This window comes from Neophocaena asiaeorientalis, unplaced genomic scaffold (assembly GCF_003031525.2).
Source record: "Neophocaena asiaeorientalis asiaeorientalis breed wild unplaced genomic scaffold, Neophocaena_asiaeorientalis_V1.1 scaffold198, whole genome shotgun sequence".
Lineage (NCBI taxonomy): Eukaryota > Metazoa > Chordata > Mammalia > Artiodactyla > Phocoenidae > Neophocaena > Neophocaena asiaeorientalis.
This window is the reverse complement of record NW_020175221.1, coordinates 1,067,018-1,088,734: the sequence shown is the minus strand read 5'-3', so window position 1 is coordinate 1,088,734 and position 21,717 is coordinate 1,067,018. Positions and strand designations below refer to the sequence as shown.

General features: G+C 34.8%; 1 protein-coding gene across 5 annotated transcripts in view; it reads left to right on the top strand.

Moving 5' to 3' along the window:
- The window catches only part of IPO11 (importin 11), a 232,856-nt gene that overhangs the window by 78,471 nt on the left and 132,668 nt on the right, over positions 1–21,717 (top strand). For all 5 annotated transcript variants that reach the window (XR_003005967.1, XM_024765365.1, XM_024765366.1 and 2 more), the window contains exons 17-22: positions 647–680; positions 892–932; positions 2,233–2,349; positions 7,016–7,129; positions 15,668–15,783; positions 20,227–20,303. Coding sequence is in view for 4 of the 5 variants with exons in the window: in XM_024765365.1 (XP_024621133.1) it covers positions 647–680; positions 892–932; positions 2,233–2,349; positions 7,016–7,129; positions 15,668–15,783; positions 20,227–20,303 (499 nt within the window). In the remaining variant the exon portion in view is untranslated. The remainder of the gene's footprint in view (positions 1–646; positions 681–891; positions 933–2,232; positions 2,350–7,015; positions 7,130–15,667; positions 15,784–20,226; positions 20,304–21,717) is intronic.

Genomic DNA, 21,717 nt, shown 5'->3' with positions numbered 1-21,717 from the left:
TAGGAAGATTATGCTGTCATGATATGATTTTCCCAGGTAACATGCTGATACACAAAGAAAGTGTGATTTGGCAAGGTCAAGAGCTTGTACAAACCTTTCTGTATTTGTGAACTTTGGGATTTAGAAAATATCAGACTTTATCTTTTGGTTATTTCAGGGACTTCCTGTAATTGAGGTTACAAATGGGAATTTGTGTGCCTTTTCCTCCTCCCTCTTCCTTCTCTTCTCCTCCCTCACTCTTCACTTATACATCCACTGGCTTCTCCAAGCCCACCCTGCTTTCCTGCTTCTCTTCTCTGCTTCTCAACCTTCCCTTTCCCTCTGACACCATCTTCACACTCTTTTCTCTCAGTGCCACACTCTCCACAGTGTTATGGCAAATTAGTTTTCTTCCTGGAAGCACTCACTGGATTAAAGACTCCTTTAAGCAAATTATGGGAAACTGAGAAGGGTGGGAATTGACACTATTTTACTTTTTCTTTTTAGTCCTTGCTAAATAAGGAGAATGTCCTTTTATTTCTAGATGTTAATGTACTCTGTGACTTTAAGTAGAGAAAGTGATTTGCAATAAATTTTTTGTCATTCATTATTAATGATGTTTAGTAATTCTAGAATGATTTGTAATTCACAGTATACTTTCTTTTAGGTCCGTATTGAAACAGCTACCACTCTGAAGTTAAATATCCTTTAAAAACTTTTAAAACACTTCATTGCAAAGAATTTTAACAACACTTTAAAATTGTTACTTATTTTTAAAATTAATTTATGAGGTAGTTTAAAATGTAATTTTGCATTGGTTTGTTGTATTTGGTTTTTACATATATTTTATCCTGATAAATTTCATATATTCTGAATTTCATATATTCTCAGTATTCCTTAACTGCTCTTCACCTGTTGATGATTTTGAGTTTAGAACAGATCAGTTTCTACCGGTAAGAATATTTATTTCTAGGTTTTATAACAATTTCTGCTTATGTCTTTTAGAATGTTGTGTTATTTTATAGCTGAGATTATATATGTAGTATCAGTTATTTATTAAAGTTGCATTGAAAAGTATATTAGATTTTTTGGCAGTGATTGCTTTTATTGGTAACTTTAATTTGAAATAGTTTACTTTTATTCTTCTTGTTTTTTGTTTAGTTATCTTGTCATCTATTTTGGAGTGGACTGCTGAACTTTTTTTCTCACAATTATAAAACATAGTAATTTCATTTCATGTTTGTCTGTTACTTTTCATCCTTAGGTTATCCCCCTCTATTGTCTGTGTATGTATGTCTATCCTACACTAGATTGCAAATTACTTGAAAAGCAGGATACCAAGTCTTACTCATTTCTATTTTTCCTTCACTCAACTCTCAGCACCTAGTGTGGTGTTTTCACATAATTGGTACTCAGTGAGCTCTTGTTAAATATGTCAGTAAGGTTGGCGCGTTAGTGTTTGTTTTTCTTGAGAGGACTAAACAAGAAGAAAACTTTATGATAAAATGTCTACTTATATTTCTTATGGGGTCATAGATGGGAAAACTTGTAGAGCAGAAATTTTTCTTTAATAAAAGAATCACTAGGTATTTTTGGATGAAAGAAATATGTTTTACCAATCTATATAAAAATGAACCAGATATGTGAAAGAACAAATGTTTATGTATCTGGCATCCTGTGATTTGTTAACTCCTACTATAATTTTCAAGATGTAGGTGTTAAAAGCCAGACATAGGATTTTTGTTTTCTATTTCCTAATCAGAAATATTCTGTTGTTCTTAGAATTACAAGTATTTATCTACAAAAGTTTATATCTCTGCTCAGCATATGTTAAGGGCCACATTAGACAGCTGGTATGTGACTGCAATAATGGCATTCCTTTTGCTTTAATGAGTAGACTTTACAGAACAATAGGCATATGTGGAAAACCAATGACAAAGCACTGTTAAAAGTTGGGTTTAGCAGTATAAAATTTATACACAAAACGTTTAGATACAGTTTTCCTCTGAAAACATTACTCAGTGTCTAGATGAATTAAATTCTAAAATGGACACATTTAACAGCAATAAAGAAAAAAATCACTGCCCTAAATATCGGCACCTTGATCATTTTGAAGTTGTATAGGTAATGCTAAGGTTTTGTCTATTTGTCTTGTATTGCTTTGATATTATGATTTAATTTTATTTCTTATTTCTGTATGTAAAAGTTTTTACATTTCTATTCCAAACTTGTATTTTTTCTTTTTACCTACAGTATTTGGAAACCATGTTCACACTACTTTTTCAGTTACTGCAGCAAGTTACAGAATGTGACACAAAGATGCATGTTTTACATGTCCTTTCTTGTGTGATTGAAAGAGTAAACATGCAGGTAATTTTGTTGTAAAGCATGAAAATAGATGTTAGAGGAGTAAGTAGAGTATATATAGAATTCATTAATGTCTTTGCTTTATATATGTTTTTAAGTGTTAAAACACCATTAAAATGATTCTCATAGGTTGTGATTTCAGTTATGTATCAAAATTGACATTTATGCTTGAGTTTTTATAAAATGACCTAAGAAAATTAAAATTAAAAAATAAAAACTTGGATCAGCAATGTAGAGGTGTTTATTAGAAAGCAAAATTATATATCTCTTAGAAAATTCAGTTTATATTTAATAATACTTCTTAAAATTTAGTGTGTTTGAGTGCATAGTCACAAGTGTCTGTCAGCAAATGCAAATATTCTCAGAAGTCTATTATTTGTACCTTAAAAATTGAGTGTGTTTTGCAGTCTAGTCCACGTTATATCCATGATTGGTTTAATATAAAAATGATATGTGAAGTTCTTAACAGTAGATTATTATTTAACTGTATTCAGCTTCCCTTATCACTCCTAATCTTTGTGAAAAATTGATAATCCAGGAATCACAGTATAAATTCCCACCTTTGGGTGGGAATTAGAATGTATTATCTCAAAAAATTTGAGGCTTTAAGAAACTTACCAAAGTTCAGACATCTGAGTGGCATTGACAGTATTCAAACTCAGCATTATAGTATGTTAACAGCAGTTGCAGTTTTGAGTGACCGTTGATCATTTTGAGCAGATCTGAGTCCTGGTGTCTCAAAGTAGTAATATCTTACAGTTTTCTTAACACTTGGGATTCTTATTACATTATATTATTTCATTTTGATATTGGTTTACAAACAACATTGAGAGAGTTTGATCATTGAGACTGTTTTAAACTTATTTCAAGTCCCTGTCTCTGCTCTTTATCTTGAGCAAGGTCTTTAACCTCGTGTACCCATGTATAAAATGGTAAAGTTAACTCACAAACACAAAAAATGATTTCATGAGTACGAAATTATTACAGATGTTCTGTATGCTTTAGATCACCATACAATTGCAATAAGTTGTTTAAAAATTGATTATATGAGAAAGATTTGGCAAACTTTTATAATTTTATTTAGATATCATCTGACTAATGGGAATTTCTTAAAGAAGATTTTTTTTTTCTTCTTTTAGAAATGTATTTTCTTACCCCCATCTCTCCAAACCGTTAAACCTTTTTCCCCCATTACTCTTGCTTAGTAAATTTAAAAATGCTTTTATTTTTATCCATACTCATCTTTCATAACACAAATAGCCTAAGCAGCTCAGGTGTCTATATCATTAGTAAATAGCAATAAGATATAGTTATCCAGTAATACTTTTTGTTTTCAGAATGCAGGTAGGAAAGGGTTACGAAAAATGTTTTTAGTAGATTCTTTAACATTTTCCCATGTTAACCTTTGAACAACACCATCATTTATATATCCTTCAGCTATCATTTATATATGAATTTGATTTTTGTTTACTAGGTTGCAAACATTTTGAGCCATCTTACAACAGTGCTTTCTGACACATAATAGTTTTCTAAGTTTTAGGGAACTCACCATTTTTATACCATAGCTTGCAATTATTTGAAGATTATATTTCCTCTACTTTTAAAAAGCATAGTTGAAAACCTATAATTAAATTATTCTGGTGCAGGGATCCCATAAATACACAGTCAGGAAAAATGTGTTAATCATCAGGTGTAATGTCAGGTAGATAGTCTTTGGACTTAAGCATTTCTAAAGGAAAAGAACAAAATTAAAAATTAAAGGGCCAGCGTGAAGTAGTAAATGTTCGGTTGAAAATGTTACCTAAAATGAGGTTTCATTAGAGACTTACTTTTTAAATTCCCCTGTGAATGGAACCTTTGCTAAAACATTTTTTAGGCTGTCACATAATTGATTTTCACATGTTTTTCTTTTTCTTTTTTTTTTAATTGTCTCAAAGTATTTTTCTCCCCTTTTTTAAAATTAATTTTTATTGGAGTATGGTTGCTTTACAATGTTGTGTTAGTTTCTTGCTATACAGCAGAGTGAATCAGTCATACGTATACATATATCCCCTCTTTTTTAGATTTCCTTCCCATTTAGGTTACCCCAGAGCACTGAGTAGAGTTCCCTGTGCTGTACAGTAGGTTCTCATTAGTTATTGATTTTATACACAGTAGTGTATATATCACGTTTTTCTTAACGTGTTATGAATGAAAGTGTGTATCTCCCTATCTAGAATGAACTGACTCATAAGAGTATAATTATAATGCTCATAGTAGGCACCCCCCCAGCCCCCCATTCTGTTTTCTTTGGAGAAGTGCCAAAAGATGAGTGCTGTTTCGTCTCAATTGTTTAATGCTTGTGGTTCAGTTTCTATTATAGGGTTATTTAGCCCAATGTCTATAAAACATTCTTAATTCCACGTGTTTTTAAAATATTATGTAAATAACTGATAATTGGTCTACCAAAAAACTCATGTTATAATCATTTTCAGAATGTATATGCATAGTATTTTTTATTTCGCATCATTTCATTGAAAAATTTTAAATGTACAGGTAAGTTGCAGTAAATCACTACCCATACATTCTTCACCTAATTTCATCATGACACTTCACCCAGTATATTAGACCTCTCCTTCTTAATCATAACCATGATTAGACTCAGAGGACTTAACATTGATGTAGTACTATTTTCTAATATCAAGTCCATATTCAGATTTCCTCAGTTGCCCTAATAATGTATTTTTTAACCACCTTCCTCCTGCCCTAAGGGAATGTGTTTGGCTTTCATGTCATCACTTGTTTTCTAATCGCCAGCCCTGTTTTTTTTCAACATCTTTATTGGAGTATAATTGCTTTACAATGGTGTGTTAGTTTCTACTGTATAATCCTCTCACTGTTGTGGCCTCTCCCGTTGTGGAGCACAGGCTCCGGATGCGCAGGCTCAATGGCCATGGCTCACGGGCCCAGCCGCTCTGTGGCATGTGGGATCTTCCCAGACCGGGGCACGAACCCGTGTCCCCTGCATCGGCAGGCAGACTCTCAACCACTGCGCCACCAGGGAAGCCCCGTATTTTTAGTTTTTTAAGGAACCTCCATACTGTTCTCCATAGTGGCTGTATCAATTTACATTCCCACCAACAGTGCAAGAGGGTTCCCTTTTCTCCACACCCTCTCCAGCATTTATTGTTTGTAGATTTTTTGATGATTCATTAATGCTTTTTTTGTCTTTTGCAACACTGAATCTGTGAATGATTTTTGAAAGTGTCTTTGAAGCATTAATTTTAATTTAGAACATCATATATTCTAATGAATAACTAGGAGTGGGATATAAATATTTCATGACTTTCAAATGTAATTGGGTGCTTTGGTTTTATTACTTACCCTATCTATAATTCATAGCATATACTTCCTTTCTTCCATGCCTTAGAAAGTATTCTCTCTAATTTGTTCAAAACAAAAGCTGGTTTATTTTCCTTATCAGTAGAACATGCTGTTATATGCTGTTTTTAGTTGAATATGAATGCATTAGGTACTCTGAAACCTGTGTTTTTATGTGTAATTGGTTTGCCTTTATAAATTAATTGGAGGGATCTTTGAGATAGAGCACTTAGCAAAATTAAGTGCTCAGCAAAATTAAGTGCTCAATAAATATTTTAATAGTATGATTGAGAATTTATATGTAAATAGTCTCTTAATATTTATTCAGTTTTATCTCACTGAAATATTTAGGCAAATGTTTAACTTCTTATCTTTCTGTACCTCCTCCCCCAAACCCGGGGGGAAGAAATCCTACAGTTTTTTCTGGCTACCCTTTTAGTGTATGACGTTCTATAAGCAGAATAAAGAAACTGTTACTCTTTTTGGGAGCAATTTTTAAATTTTAATCTGTGGGATTGATAGATAGTACTCAAGCTGTGAAAGTCTAGTACTTCTTTTTATCACCAAGGGTACTCTCATCAAATCAGTTCCAAATACTGTGTGACCGTAAGCCTGAAGCTGGAGTACTGTGTCCATTTTCTGTGTGGATCCATTTTATTTTCCAAAAAGCTCAATGTCAAGCTGTGCTGTGCTTAAGGGCATATTTTTAAAACTGGTGAGCTTAATCCATAGTGGAGTTAACAGTTTTATCCTTTGAAGAGGAGTTTCTTCTCCTGTGTTTCTACCATGCCTTGTGAACTCCTTTACCTTGCATTTATTGTTTTTCATTGTAAGGATTTGTGTGTCTACCTTTATATCTTCTTCTCTTTGGTGCCTGGTCTTCAGGGCCTGATACTTTGAAGATGCCATTAGGTAATTGTTGAATGAATGAGTAGGTGCTAACTCTTTTTAAGACAGTATAATATCCAATTAGATAATCTGTTTTATTAAAAAGAACCAGGATGTAACAGCATTTTCTATTAAATTCTAAAGAAATAACTGGCCTCAGTATGTTGTTTTCTATTCCTAAATTTTATTTCATGCAATAAATTTGGTACTTGTTTAAAATTGTTAATATTTACCATGGAGCTTTGTGTCTCTATGTAATGTCTAATTTATCTTTAAAAGGATATGTGCTTAAAATACATTACATCTAGTAAATATTAAATATTTGCTGCCTGGGACCTATTAGGTCTGTCAGTGTTTCTTGAAGTAAGTCGCCTTCTTTACTAATATAATTCTTTTGCTTCCTCTACTCCTGTTGTGATAGATACGACCATACGTAGGGTGTTTGGTACAGTATTTGCCTCTTCTTTGGAAGCAGAGTGAAGAACACAATATGTTGAGATGTGCTATTTTGACAACACTTATTCATCTTGTTCAGGTAAGTTACTTCTCCACAGTTTCTTAGTTTAGTATTTTTTCTTCTTTAAAATTTTTTTACTGTTTTCATGTGGTTTTTGTCAGTGATAGTAAAAGGTCTTACATTTGTCTCATGTATGATCTAAACAGTTTAAAAATACCTTTTATATGTTTACTATGGGCATTTTTTGACATAAAAATATTCTCTACTTTTAAAAGACGATTTCTTTCACTGGATGTAGTTTTCCCCAATGATGGTAGACTTGTGATTTGTGCAATCAGTCACTTGGTCTTTGCATGCAGCTTCCTTGGTATTCAGAACTCTTATGCATAAAGTTACTCTCCATTTTCACTCTCTTTCCTTGATTTAATATAAAAATTTTCCCTTTCACATATTGGGAAGGCAGAAAAACAGGTGAATTGCTTTTGAGGGAAGGAATGAATTTGATTTTCAATATCTTGCCTTTGAGGTATGGGGATGTGCAACAGGAAGAGAGGACCCTAAAATTTCAGAGAGAGAGAAAGAGAGAGAGAGAGAGAGAGAGATGGGACTGTAGTCCTCATTTGAACTGTTATAGTGAATTATAGTCTGATGGTGAGAGTATGGTGAGGAAAGCACTTAATGCCAAGACTTAGAATATCTGGCTACAGGGATGCACAAGTGATTTTTACTGCCTTGCCCCAAAGTTTGATAGATTTTTTCCAATGGGGAGATCTCTTTTGAAATTAAGAATTAATACTATGAAATTGTTCTAATAAGTTAAAAAAAACCTGTCTAATACTAGTTTTAAAAAAACCTTTCTCTGTTACCTTGGTACTTTTTTGAAACATAAATTCATTCTTTCACTAAATATTTATGGATGAGTTTTGCAGTTACAAATTCCTGAGGCAGCTTTAGATACTTGATTAGTGATACAAAATTTTTTTTAAAGCACTTTCTTTTTAATAAATGTCTGGCCTAGCATCTCTTCTTATCTATCCTTTAATTCTTATGATTATCCTGAAAAATTATATCCCTTTTATAGATGGGGATAGAAAGGCTACGAGAAGGTTAACAAGTAGCCTGAGATTGCTCATGTAAGTGTCAGAACAAAGAGTGATCGCCGTATCTTTTGCTTTATATCCCTGCCAAATTTGTTTTTAGACTCAATTTTTGTGAGGGAGGTGTGTCTCTTCAGGCAATGTTACCTCAGGAAATCTTAGGAAGCCATAGTAACTTGCATGGAATGTTTGGAGTATATAGGACCTTTTTCTTTAATCCTGACGTTTAAGTACCCTGTGTATTTGTATAGGCCAGGGATACAAACCTCCGTCTAAGTAATCATCTGCCCTTCCTAGAGAAAGCATATAACATTTAATATTAAAATTGAGACTAGCTTAAAATAAGTTTTTCAGGGGATTCCATGGTGGCGCAGTGGTTAAGAATCCGCCTGCCAGTGCAGGGGACACAGGTTTGAGCCCTGGTCCGGGAAGATCCCACATGCCATGGGGCAACTAAGGCCATGCGCCACAACTATTGAGCCTGCACTCTAGAGCCTGTGAACCACAGCTACTGAAGCCCACACACGTAGTCCCCGTGCTCAGCAACAAAGAGAAGCCACCACAATGAGAAGCCTGCGCAGTGCAACAAAGAGTAGCCCCTGCTCACCGCAACTAGAGAAAGCCTGCGCACAGCAAATAAGAGCCAACGCAGCCAGAAATAAACAAATAAATCTATTAAAAAAAAAAAAGTGTTTAAAAAAATAAGTTTTTCAGTCCTTTGAGAAGATTATACTAGGGTTATAGGTAAGTTTCCTTTCATGGAAAACAATGCATCTTTTGACTTTATTTTTATTTATTTATTTATTGAAATATAGTTCGTGTACAAGCCACCCTTTGAATTTTAAAATTTAATAGGCAGATATTAGTGTAGGTATTTGTATATTTTTGTTTTCATTTTTTAAATTCTGGGAACCCAGACTGATAGTCTCTGACTGAGGAGTGTAATAATGGATGAAAATAAACTTACTCGTCTGCAGTAGTTGGCCTCAGTGGAAGTAGGCATTCATTCATTGAATAAAGATTTTTTGAACAGTTGCAATATGCAATACATGGTACTAGGCACTGGGATGCAGAAATGAATAGGGCAAGCTCTTTGTGAATGTGGCTGTCTAGGGGAAGACTGAATAGCTAAGTGCTCTGTTAGCAATAAGAACATGATGCTGTGGGGCACTTGGTAGGTTATCCATCTTAGACTGGAGGGTGAGGTGGGACATCAGGGAAGGCTTCCTTCATAGGTGATACCCTAATAGTGTTGAACAAGAGGTGTTAATGAGATACGGTGGTTCAGGGATGAGAGTGGTAAAGATATTTTAAACAAATTGACCAGCATATGTAAAGCCCCCTGGACATGTGAGAATGGGATACTTTTTTTTTTTTTGAGTTTTTATATATATATATATAATTTTTTTTTTTTGCGGTACGCGGGCCTCTCACTGCTGTGGCCTCTCCTGTTGCGGAGCACAGGCTCCGGATGCGCAGGCTCAGCGGCCATGGCTCACGGGCCTAGCCACTCTGTGGCATGTGGGATCTTCCCGTATCGGGGCACGAACCCATGTCCCCTGCATCGGTGGGCGGACTCTCAACCACTGCGCCACCAGGGAAGCCCTTGAGTTTATGTATTGATTGGTTTTGTATGTAGATAGGTTAAGGAGTCAGTTCTTGAAGACTTTTTATGAAAAGTAGCAGTATCTCCATTTCCTATTTGGTGGAGGAATCTACTTTCAACACTTACAGCCCTGTCTCTTTGGTTTTTTATCTCTCTAGCTCTAAGTAACATACTTATATTGTTCATTCTTGATTTAAGCATTTTAGGCATTATCTCTTGACCACCCTGTTTAGAAGATGAAATTTTAATTCTTTCATTTCCCTCTGTATGACTCCTATTCCTCCCATCCTCCCAATATAGTTAGATTGTAATTTAAATTAGGTCATTATTTAGTGTTTTTATTTGTGTGACTATATAAAGGCTATTGATGGCATATATCATTATGTTACGGTTAATTTTCTTTATTGTACAACCATTCTCCTAATCTTCACTCCTATATAATAATTTGTTTGCTTAGTTTATAAGTTTTCTATTACTGTGTAACAAATTATCACAAAAGTAGTGGCTTAAAACAACATCCAAAATAACTTATAGTTCTGTAGATCAGAGGTCCAGCACACCTTGTCTGTACTCTTTGATCAGGGTCTGACAGGCTGATATTGAGGTGTCTGCCAGGCTAAGTTCTCCCCTGCAGGCTTTGAGGAAGATTTGTCTTTATACTCAGTCCCCTTGTTGGCAGAGTTCAGTTCCTTGATCTGTAGGACTGAGGTCCCAGTGTACTTGCTGTCTGTCAGCTGGGGCACCTCTCAGTTCCTAGAGTCCAGCCACATTCCTTGATACATGGCACCTTCCATCTTCAGCGTCAGCAGTGGGGAGATTCTTGGCTGTTAGATCCCCTCAGGCTTTGAATCTCTAACTTTCTTTTATGCACGTAACCAAAGAAAACTCTCTTTTAAAGGATTCATGTGGTTAGGTCAAGCTTACGTGTATAATTTTCCTGTCATAAGGTCGTTCAATTTGGTACCTTAATCACATCTGTAAAGTAATATCTAAATTAGCATTTGATTGAATAACTGGCAAATGGTGTATGTACAACTGGGGTTAAGAATCATAGGTGGTCATCTTAGTATTCTGCCTGCTATATTCAGTTTTCTGTGTAACTGAATCCATTCTCTCCACTTGTTATCTAAATATTCCCTCAGTGTGTTTACACACATCAGGTATTTTATTACTTTCATCATCTTGGAATCTGGAAGATTCTTACATGCTTTAGTCTGGCCTGGCTTTACTCTATGTTTGTTCACAGCTGTTACAACTGGATCCCCTTTCAGTGTCATCTAAAGGGTTCTTCTTGCCTATCCTTTCTATAGGATGCCTGTTTTCTGTACCTGTCTTCTTCCTTGTTTTACTTCCTCTTTCTGATGGAGCCCATGAATGCCAGTGGCATTCTGCAAAAGGTACATGGGAGGTAAATTTTCTCCAGATTTTGCATGTGTGAAAATGTCTTACAGCTTTCACATTGACTAATAGTTTGGCTGAGCGTAAAATTCTAGATTATCCCTCAAAATTTTAGAGGCATTTTTCCTTTGTCTTCTAGCTTCTAGAGTTGCTTTTAGGAATCCTGAGCCATTTTAATTCTCATTTCTTGAATGTTTCATCTCTCCTTTCCCTTTGACAACTTGTATGATCTTCTCTGTGTTCCTGTTTTCAATTTCATGATGATGTGGGTGTATTTTTATTCCACTGTTCTGGACATGTGGTGTATATTGTAAACTGGAAACTCGTGTTCTTGGGTTCTAGATAAGTCTATTGTTTTTTGTTGATTATTTCTGCACCTTCATGTTTTTCTTTTGTCTCTTTCTGAACTTCTTATTACTTAGATGATAGATGAATGAACCAGCCCTGTATTTTTCTTCATTTCTGCTTTTTCTTCTCTTTGTCCTTTTGCTCTACTTTCTGGGGTATTTCTTCAGCTTTATCATTCACCCTTTCTATTGAGTTTTTCTTTCCTGCTATAATATTTTTAATGTCTATGAGTTCTTTTTTTTTAAGTTAAAAATTTTTTATTTGTTTTTATTGAAGTATAGTTGATTTACAATATTATATTAATTTCAGGTGTACAACATAGTTCAATATTTTTATAGATTATACTCCATTTAAAGTTATTACAGAGTAATGGCTGTATTTCTCTGTGCTGTGTAATATATCCTTGTTGATTATTTTATACATGTTTGTGTCTCTTCATCCCATATCCTATTTTTCCCCTCCTCCTTCGATGAGTTCTTTTTTGTATTGAATAATCATTTTACAGCATTTCATTTCTTTTTTCATGAATACAATGTTATCTTTTATTCTGACAAGGATATTAATGATGTATTCTTCTAAGCTTTTATCTCTATGTGTGGTCTCTGTTTCCTTCAAGTTGCTGTTTTCTATTTTATTGTTCTGTTCTCTGTTTTTCATATTAGATATTTTAATCATATATGTTGATCCTTGGTTGCCTGCTTTTTTTTTTTCCCCTTGTGAAAATTTGAAGCGTGTACAAAAGAAGGAAGAACAGTATAATGAATCGTTAGGTAACCATCACCCAACTAAAAGAGCTGTATCAACATTTTGTCTGTATAAATTTAAGAGTGGGCACTAAAAAGCTAATTGGAAGGGTTAAGTATGTATGTGAAGCTTGCTGATTGTGGATTTTTTCTTTAGGATAATCTAGCTGGAGGTTTTTTTTGTACGGGACAGATGTTTTGGTTCTGTGTTTTTCAGATCTTTCCTTAGTGAAAGATCCATCAGTCTCCCGTCTGTTACGTTATATCTCCCTGTTTTATATAGTATCCTTAGTCTTGATTACCTGATATCTCCCTATCTTTAGACGATTTGTTTTACTTAACCAGAAAATAAATGGCCAGTTCTATACTGGGTTCAGGAGAGGGCCAGTTGTTGACTGTTGCACTTGGATGAGATCTTGTCATCAGATGTCTTTTAAAATAACTTCTAGAGGTCCTGTTATTTTTAATACCTCCTCTTCAACTTCCCCTTCCCAAAATACCTTGAGCTATCAGTTCCTGAGTCTTTTGGAGTTTCTGTGATATAAATCAGGTGGTTTTTTGCCCTTTTTCACTGCTGGCTTTGAGCTTTCATTTTCTGAGTCTGCTAAATCTGTTTTTCTTTCCCGCTTCCAAAAATGAGTTGCTTTTATCTCTTCTTATGCTGTCTTTGTACTTATGGTTTTAGGTCTTTAAAAGCACATCCTCATATATCCTTTTAGTGGATCTTGGGAGAGCACAGTAGTAAATGCATGTGTTAAGTCTGTCAGCTTTCTGCAGAAGTTAACAGTGATTTCTGGTATGGAGTTGTTTGGTGTAGCTGCGACATAGAGTCCTGAGCTTGGGTGTGGGGGTCTTGTTAGGAAGGCATAAAGAACATCTCTTGAAGTTCAGAGGAAGGAATGTTATCCTTTGTATTTTAGAAAGGTAATCAGTGTACCAGTGGGGACACTGGTTTGGAATGGAGTTAAACCAAGGTCAAGGAAATAGTTGGGAGGCTCTTCTGTTAACCATGAAAGAGATGATGACCTGAAGTAAAGCCATGGAAAGAAGGGGAAAAATTTGAAAAATACTAGGGAGATAGAATTAAGGATTGTTTAGATTTGGAGTGAGGAGGAGGAAGAACCAGGAGGTAGTTGTGATATAATTTATTTCTAGATAGACAGTGATTCATGTCACTTGAGTTAGGAAATGCAGGAAAAGGAACCATTTTTTTTAGGAAGACAATGAGTTGGTTCACTGGTATACTTGAGAGTTTGAGATGCCTTCTGGGTGATGATGTCCTGTGTCATTTGGGGTATCAGGAGTTCAGAGGTTTTGGTTGGAGATAATAGATTTGGACCTTATCAGCATGTACATGGGACATGAGAAGGGAACCAAAGACAATAACCTGAGAAATAGCAATTTTTAGAGAGTGTTGTACTTTTCTCCCCTCTTAACTTAAATTATAGATTCACAGGCAGTTGCAAAGATTGTACAGAGAGATTTCCTTATACCTTTCACCTAATTTTAAATTCCTTTTATGTTTTATGTAATTATAGTACAATATGATTTCCCGCCTTCAAGCATTTATGATAATTTTATTAATAACTAATGGCTTTATTTTTGAGCTTTCATAGTATTGTAGACAACATCTTGTAGCTCTAACTGTAATTATTTCATAGTATTGTAGACAGTGTCTTACAGTTACAGTTGTGGATTGAAAGAATGTTCAAATAAATTTACTTAAAGCTGCATATTTGGGATTGGACACATTCTTCAAGCCACTAGATTACAAAGGTAAATTTCTTCAGGCTTTAACTGAGAGAGTCTAATGTATTTAGCAGTTGCTTACTTTAGTTTTGCTAATGCTAGCATACTGTGCTCATTGGAATGTGCACTAAGTAAGTAGATTCTGACATTCCTAGGAATATTAAGTCTACTTGATATTAAAAATGAACTTGACTAGTTTTTCTTCATGTTTTTTCTTTTTTTTGTTCTGTTAAGAATTGAGCTATGGAGAGTGAAATTTAACTGAATTTTAAAGCCCAATTTACTACTTTATGAAATGTGACATTTTTATAAATCTCTTACTTTGGAAATATCTTTAATAAAGTCTTTCAACTGATGCTTAGTTATAGAAAGGGCCAAACTTAACATATTTCAGGATAAGCTTTATGTATTTCCACTGAAGTATCTATACCTCACTGATAAAAATTCATATATATATACACATATATATGTCATCAAAAGGGGAATACATATGTATTTTGTTGCATTGTAATTATATGTCAACTATATTGACATCTGAATTATTTTCTAAGTGAGGAGGTGTTTGATAGTTTGGTTTCCTTTCTGTGTTTATCAGATTATAGAGATTATTATGAATTAAAAATTGACTTTCTATCCTTTTGGTTTCTTTCAAAGTGCTTAGATTTAGTGTGATATACTGAGTCAACCTCCATAAGACAGTAATTAGTCAAAGTAGAATTTTAAATTAAAACCCCCTCTTCTTTGCGGTACGCGGGCCTCTCACTATTGTGGCCTCTCCCGTTGTGGAGCACAGGCTCCGGACGCGCAGGCTCAGCGGCCATGGCTCATTGGGCCCAGCCGCTCCGTGCCATGTGGGATCTTCCCGGACCGGGGCACGAACCCGTGTCCCCTGCATCGACAGGCAGACTCTCAACCACTGCGCCACCAGGGAAGCCTCATCTTTGTATTCTTAATTCATTAAAAATATTAGCAGAAATTCTTCATTAAAAAACACGCACACATTAAAAAAAGACTCCTTTTACCTTCTTGCAACATCCTTTTTCAATATCCATATTTAACTAATGTTAACAGTTTCTTCTGTTTGCTCCCAAGAAGCATTTTTATGCGTGTATCTTCATATCAGATACATAGTTATTTAAAAAAATTGTTTGGCATGTGGAATTGTTATATACATTTCTTTTTAATCCCAATTTGTCATTATTTTTGAGATTGTTTTCATTCCATGCCTAATCCTTTTTCATGGCTACTCAGTATTCTAGAATATGAAGGTATTATAATTTAATTATCTTACTGATGAACATTTAGATTGGGTTCATTTTAGCTTATTTAGGTGAGATAATTTGTAGAATTTAATACATCATTGTTAACACCTCTTCAGTCGTCAGAGAAGGAAAAATAAATATTTATATGAGAAATCTCTTAAAATGAACAGATGTATGTAGCCTTGGTGTATATGGTTTTACTACCATTTGGCAATTGAATAATATTTTTTTCCAATTGTAAACAGAATTAATTTTGTTTTAGTAGTGCTTATAATTAGAACCATTCTTTTAAAATCTGATTGATTGATTTTTTATAAGTTGGTTTTAGGGCTTTTAAATATGATAGGTGATTTTTTGGTGGGAGGTGGGACCTTAGAGTATTTTATGTTAAGTTTTATTTATACTTCCCATAGGGATTAGGAGCAGACAGCAAGAACCTGTACCCTTTCCTGCTCCCAGTTATTCAACTGAGTACAGATGTTTCCCAGCCTCCACATGTTTATCTTCTGGAAGATGGTTTAGAATTATGGTAAGAGGAAAAACTTGATACTGTGGATCTTATTTATTTATTTTCTTGGCCTTCCCTACTCATGGCAATAAAGCAAAGGTCATGTAATAGGGCTTAAAAACTCAGCATTTAAAAACAAAAAACATAAAGTCAGTTTCCCTGTACTGGGTAGCATAATACGTAGCTCCAACTTTTCTTGGCAGCTGTCACTCAGTGTAGGCTTATAATAGTCATAGTTAGTAACAGGAAGTTTCAGTAAGAACTCAACTGAATTTCTTCTTTTGGAATCTGTAATGTAAAATGGGGAATCTCGATCAAAACTAAAAATTGACATAAAACTTCCAGCGTGTTAAATGAGATGTTTTGGGGGATATTGAGTTATTTTCAACCTCTTACTACTTTACCCAGTAAGTACTGAGATAGAATACCTCAGCCCTAAATGTTAATGCTACTTAGTCTTGGCTTATTATTTTACTGAGTAAGTAGTATATAGTATTTAGAGGTAAAAAAACAAACCCTGTTTCTGTGGCATCTCAGAGCTACAAACTGTGAAATGAGTGAATTGGAGTTAAGTAAGTACAGACTGAGCATTGACTAGAAATCTTTTTTCTTCGTCTTACTGATGGCAGCAGTTTTCTTCAGGGCCAATCTTTATTGAAGATGTAATTAGTAATACAGGAAAGGTTTTAAAGTTCTAATTAAAAACCTAGTATTGGAATTAAAAAAGCAAATCATAGAAAGTAACCACAGAAAAAATAAACATTTGTGGTATCTCCCTCCCTCACTCCTTCCCTCCCTTCTTCCCTTCCTCCCTCCCTTCCTTCAGTTTTGCTTGGATGTCTAGGAATGAACAGTTTTTTGATTCTAAGAAATTGTCTTTGATGCAAATGGTAAAATTAATGATCTGTATCAGAATACTAGAGCAATTTAAAAACATAACTAGGTAGATACTTATCAATTTGCAATTTGTGTTTCTCATATTCTTTTCTGGGTTATGTTGTTTGAAGTTAAGTGACTTAAATGATTGTAAATTAGCATGTGTTGGATCCTCTTATATTCATATATTTTTATTTGTACAGGATGGATTACTCTAGATCAGAGGTTGGCAAACTTTTTCCCTAAAGGAGCAGATAGTAATTATTTTAGGCTTCACAGGCTATGTACTTTCTGTCCCAACTCTTCAACTCTGCTGTTTCAACACCAAAACAGTCATAGACAGTATATAAACAAATGGACACAGCTATGCTCCAATAAAACATCACTTACAGAAAAAGGGTATTGGTTTGGCCCATGAGCTATAGTTTGCCACCTTCTACTCTAGATTACAAATTAAAACATTAATCTCTGGCACACGGATACTTTTCTGTAACCATATGTATATGATATCTATCATAAAGATTAAAAATATTATAATAAAGAGGCAGACTCGTATACTTATCAATATAATTACAGATTTAGTATATTAATGTGTTAATGAGAGGTATATAAATTTTTTAGGGATTACATGAACAGTGCATTATATGAACAGTGCATGAGAAGTGCATTGCTCTACTAATGGTAATTTCTTTTTTCCTAGCCTTTTGTTATATGTAAACAAAATTAAATCATTAGGATACATTTAAAAAATTTATCAAATTTATTGAAGCTAAGATTATTTAGAGAATCAGGGTACACACTTCTTAATATAATTTTCTTAACGGGTTAGAAGTCGTATTTGGAAGCAGATATAGGTGGCCAATCCCACGTATACCACTGCATTAGGTTTGTAATCATTTTCTGTGAGCCTTCTGTAAAATGAGGAAAATAATTTCTACCTTATGTGGTTGTTGTGAGCATGAGATACTGTTTGTAAAGTGGTTAGCATGTTGTGTATGATTTATAAATTCTGAGAATTGTTGAGATTGCCTAGGAAGAAAAGGGCAGATAGAGAGCCTTGTGCTCAGGGCAGAATCCTGAAGAAAATACAGTCTGAGGTCACATGAGGAGCCATCAGAAATGATATATGAGGAAAACCAAGCCAAGAGAGAATATTTCCTAAAAGAGGGAATGGTTAACTATGTCAAATGTTGCTGATTGTCCTTGTAAGGGTGTACAGAGAAGTGAATGGAGATGATAGGAGGGGTTTCAGTGGAGTAGTGAGAACAGAAGGAAGAATTGGAGTAGATTGAAGAATGAATTGGAGTTAAGTAAGTACAGACTGTGAGCATTGACAGCTTGTTTGAAAGTTTTTACTATGAAGAGGGTGTTGAAATTGCGTTAACAGTGGCTAGTGCGGGAATGAAGATCTAGAGGTATGATGAGGCTCAAGAGAGTGAGATAATTGAAGGAGGCAAGAAGGGATGGGATTCAGCATAAGTGGAAGGAGTTGATTTTTTTTTTTTCTTTAAATAGCAGCAGGGGTATTTTGTCCATTTTAACTCGAGGCAGGAAGATAGGTTTCTGTATTGTAGTAGAATGATGAAGTATAGTCATTACTTGAGTGTCATGGGCTGGATTGGGAGTATTTATAAGATGAGAGAGGTTTGTGGGGACAAAGGTATAAAATAGTTATCTTGGGGAATGGAAATTTGAACTGGTAGGGCTTACCAGTACCAGCTGATGTTTGTGGTCTTGTTTACAATGAAAAAATTTTCAGACTGGTTATGTGATTTTTTTTTTTTCATGAGTTCTTTGACCCAACATTGTTTATTTTTTTGCTGATATTAAAATATATGGTTCAGGCCTGGATTTATTGCATTGTAAATATAACATACCACCTGTAAAATTTTTTTAAACTTAATGTGAATTTTAGTGACTTCTTATAGTATCTTTTGTAATATATTCACATAAATAGTAATGATAGTATCAAAGATGCAGACTTTCATGTATATCTGTTCTTTTTAACTTGTAGATTGTTAGTTCACATTATTTTGCTTTTTCATCTTGACCCTGATGTATTAAAATATCCCATTCAGTTTTTTTTTTTTGCGGTACGCGGTCCTCTCACTGCTGTGGCCTCTCCCGTTGTGGAGCACAGGCTCCGGACGCGCAGGCTCAGCGGCCATGGCTCACGGGCCCAGCCGCTCTGTGGCATGTGGGCTCTTCCCGGACCGGGGCACGAACCCGTGTCCCCTGCGTCGGCAGGCGGACTCTCAACCACTGCGCCACCAGGGAAGCCCCTGTTGCTGTTTCTTAGATTTATTTTTTATTGAAGTATAGTTGATTTACAATGTTGTGTTAATTTCTTCCGTACACCAAAGTGACTCAGTTATACACACATGTACATTCTTTTTTATATTCTTTTCCATTATGGTTTATCCCAGGATATTGAATATAGTTCCCTATAGCACCTTGTTGTTTATCCATTCTGTATGTAATAGTTTGCATCTACTAACCCCAGACTCCCACGCCCCTCCCCCTTGGCAACCATGAGCCTGTTCTCTATGTCTCTGAGTCTGTTTCTCTTCGCATATAGGTTCATTTGTGCCATATTTTAGATTTCACATATAAGTGATATCATATGGTATTCATCTTTCTCTTTAAAATCCTGTTACTGTTGATCAAGTTAAGGTGTCGAAGACATCATTGCTTGTGCATGTTGGAAGTACTTCATTTTGGGGGTAGCTGGTTTTCCCTGTGTAATATCCTGCCCAGATTACCTGATTTTGTCATTTAAAATTTGTGAATTATTTCATAGACACAAAATAATATGAAGTCATATTGTTTATAATTATTTATAACTTACATAAAATGAAAATCAATTTTCCATACTCTGGGTAAGAAATACAACAATAAGAATGTCTGTGAAGCCCATGGTGTGGCATGTTTGTTGAATCTTCCTGCATCCATGCCAGGAATAACCCACTGTATTGATTTTTTTGTTTTCATTCCTTGGTTTTCTTTCTTGTGTTTTAATGCTTTTAAAATCACATATGCACGTGTATCTCTAAACAGTATATTTTAACTTTGTATAAGTTGTATCATATGTGTTCTAACTTACTTTTTTTGCTTCCTGTTTGGAGATTCATCCGTAGTGAAGAGCTTAATGGTGTGACTGTAACAATTCATTTACTCGTTTGCCATTTTGTTTGTTGTTCAAATAATGCAGCATTCTTGTGCATGACTCCTAGAGCAAATGTATAAGACCTTATGCCCTGTGCACATTTCTGCCTAGATATAGTGCCAGGTCATAGGTGTATACACATATACATATTCAGTATTACAAGATAATAATTATTTCCCAAAGTGATTATATCAACTTGCACTGTTAGCAGTATGCAAGAGTTCCCACTTTTATAGCTTTAACAATACATGGTATGTCACACTTAAAATTCTGCTGATCTGGTGGGGGTAAAATTGTACCTTATTTTGGTTATAATTTATATTTTCTTGATTACTGGTCAAGTTGGATATCTTTGGTACTTTTTATAGTTATAGCTTTAATGGTTATGGAAAGTGATTTAATTGTCTGGTTTTTTTCCCTAGGTTAGTGACTTTGGAAAACAGCCCATGTATTACACCAGAGTTACTTCGTATATTTCAGAATATGTCACCACTTCTAGGTATGTATTAAAGCATAAAATATCACTGTTTTTGAATGCAACCATAATTTGGGGCATTATAGGTGACTATAAATCATACTTTCCATTTTTACTGAAACCCTTGATTTTGAGAAATAAGTTGTGTAGTGTTTTAATAATTCTAGATTTTTTCCTACAGTATAACTTTTTAGAGTTATTTCTGCGTATTAAAGAACAAACACTAAATTTACTTATAGTAATTGAAAATTGATTTTGTGCTGTCAGTTCTTAACAAATAAACTCTGTACATATTTCTGATTTAGCTAAGGAACCACCAAAATAAAGATTATTAAATATTAGAAAATCATTTATTGTTTGTTAAGGTATTGCTTATGTAGAAGCTTGAAATCAGGAAGCTTAATGTTTTAAAGCAACACTTTTGGCATGTGACACCAGAGAACTGGCCACTGTGCTAGGAGTAGGCTGTTAGTCTCTGTTAGCCACCATGGATACCTGGTTAGATTCTTTTCTGAACATGTATTCTGATGATACTTAGTCATAGAAAGCCAATACTTGTCTGCTACATATCAGCTACCATTCACAAGTATGTAATACCTTAAATTTACAAAAAATATTTTGTTCACAGGGTTGTTTTTGTGAGCGATTTTACCAGTGCAGATTCACATTTAAACCTCATTAAGTATTTAAGAACTGTATACAGTGCTGTTTACTGGCCCTTTGCTTCTTTTTCAGTCTGCAGATTACTACCATTTTAAAAAATCGTTTATTTACAAAATGTAAAAATTATTTACATTTATTCCGTTCAGAGTTCCCACTTTCTAAGACTCACCCATGAAGCATCTTTAATTCCTTCATTAGAACTTGGGTATACTGACTGAATAGTTTAATATTGTCAGGAGAGGGCATTCATGTAGGAAAAAACTAGGAAAAAAGGCATACTTATTATGGCAATATCTCAAAATTATTTTTTCTGAGAACTTACTTGTAGTGAGCAGTTTTATTAGAGGGAAAGTATTACTGAGGTATAATGATGCACCAGAAAGGTAGACACATTTTTTGATAAAATCAACAAGTGTGGACTAAAACATAATTATAGCTGATTAAAAAACATCTGTTGGGCTTCCCTGGTGGCGCAGTGGTTAAGAATCCGCCTGCCAGTGCAGGGGACACGGGTTCGAGCCCTGGTCTGGGAAGATACCACATGCCGTAGAGCAACTAAGCCCGTGCGCCGCAAGTCCTGAGCCTGTGCTTTAGAGCCTGGGAGCCGCAACTACTGAGCCCATGTGCCACAACTACTGAAGCCCGCATGCCTAGAGCCCATGCTCCACAAGAGAAGCCACCGCAATGAGAAGCCTGCGCACTGCAACGAAGAGTAGCCCCCACTCGCCACAACTAGAGAAAGCCCGTGTGTAGCAATGAAGACTCAACACAGCCA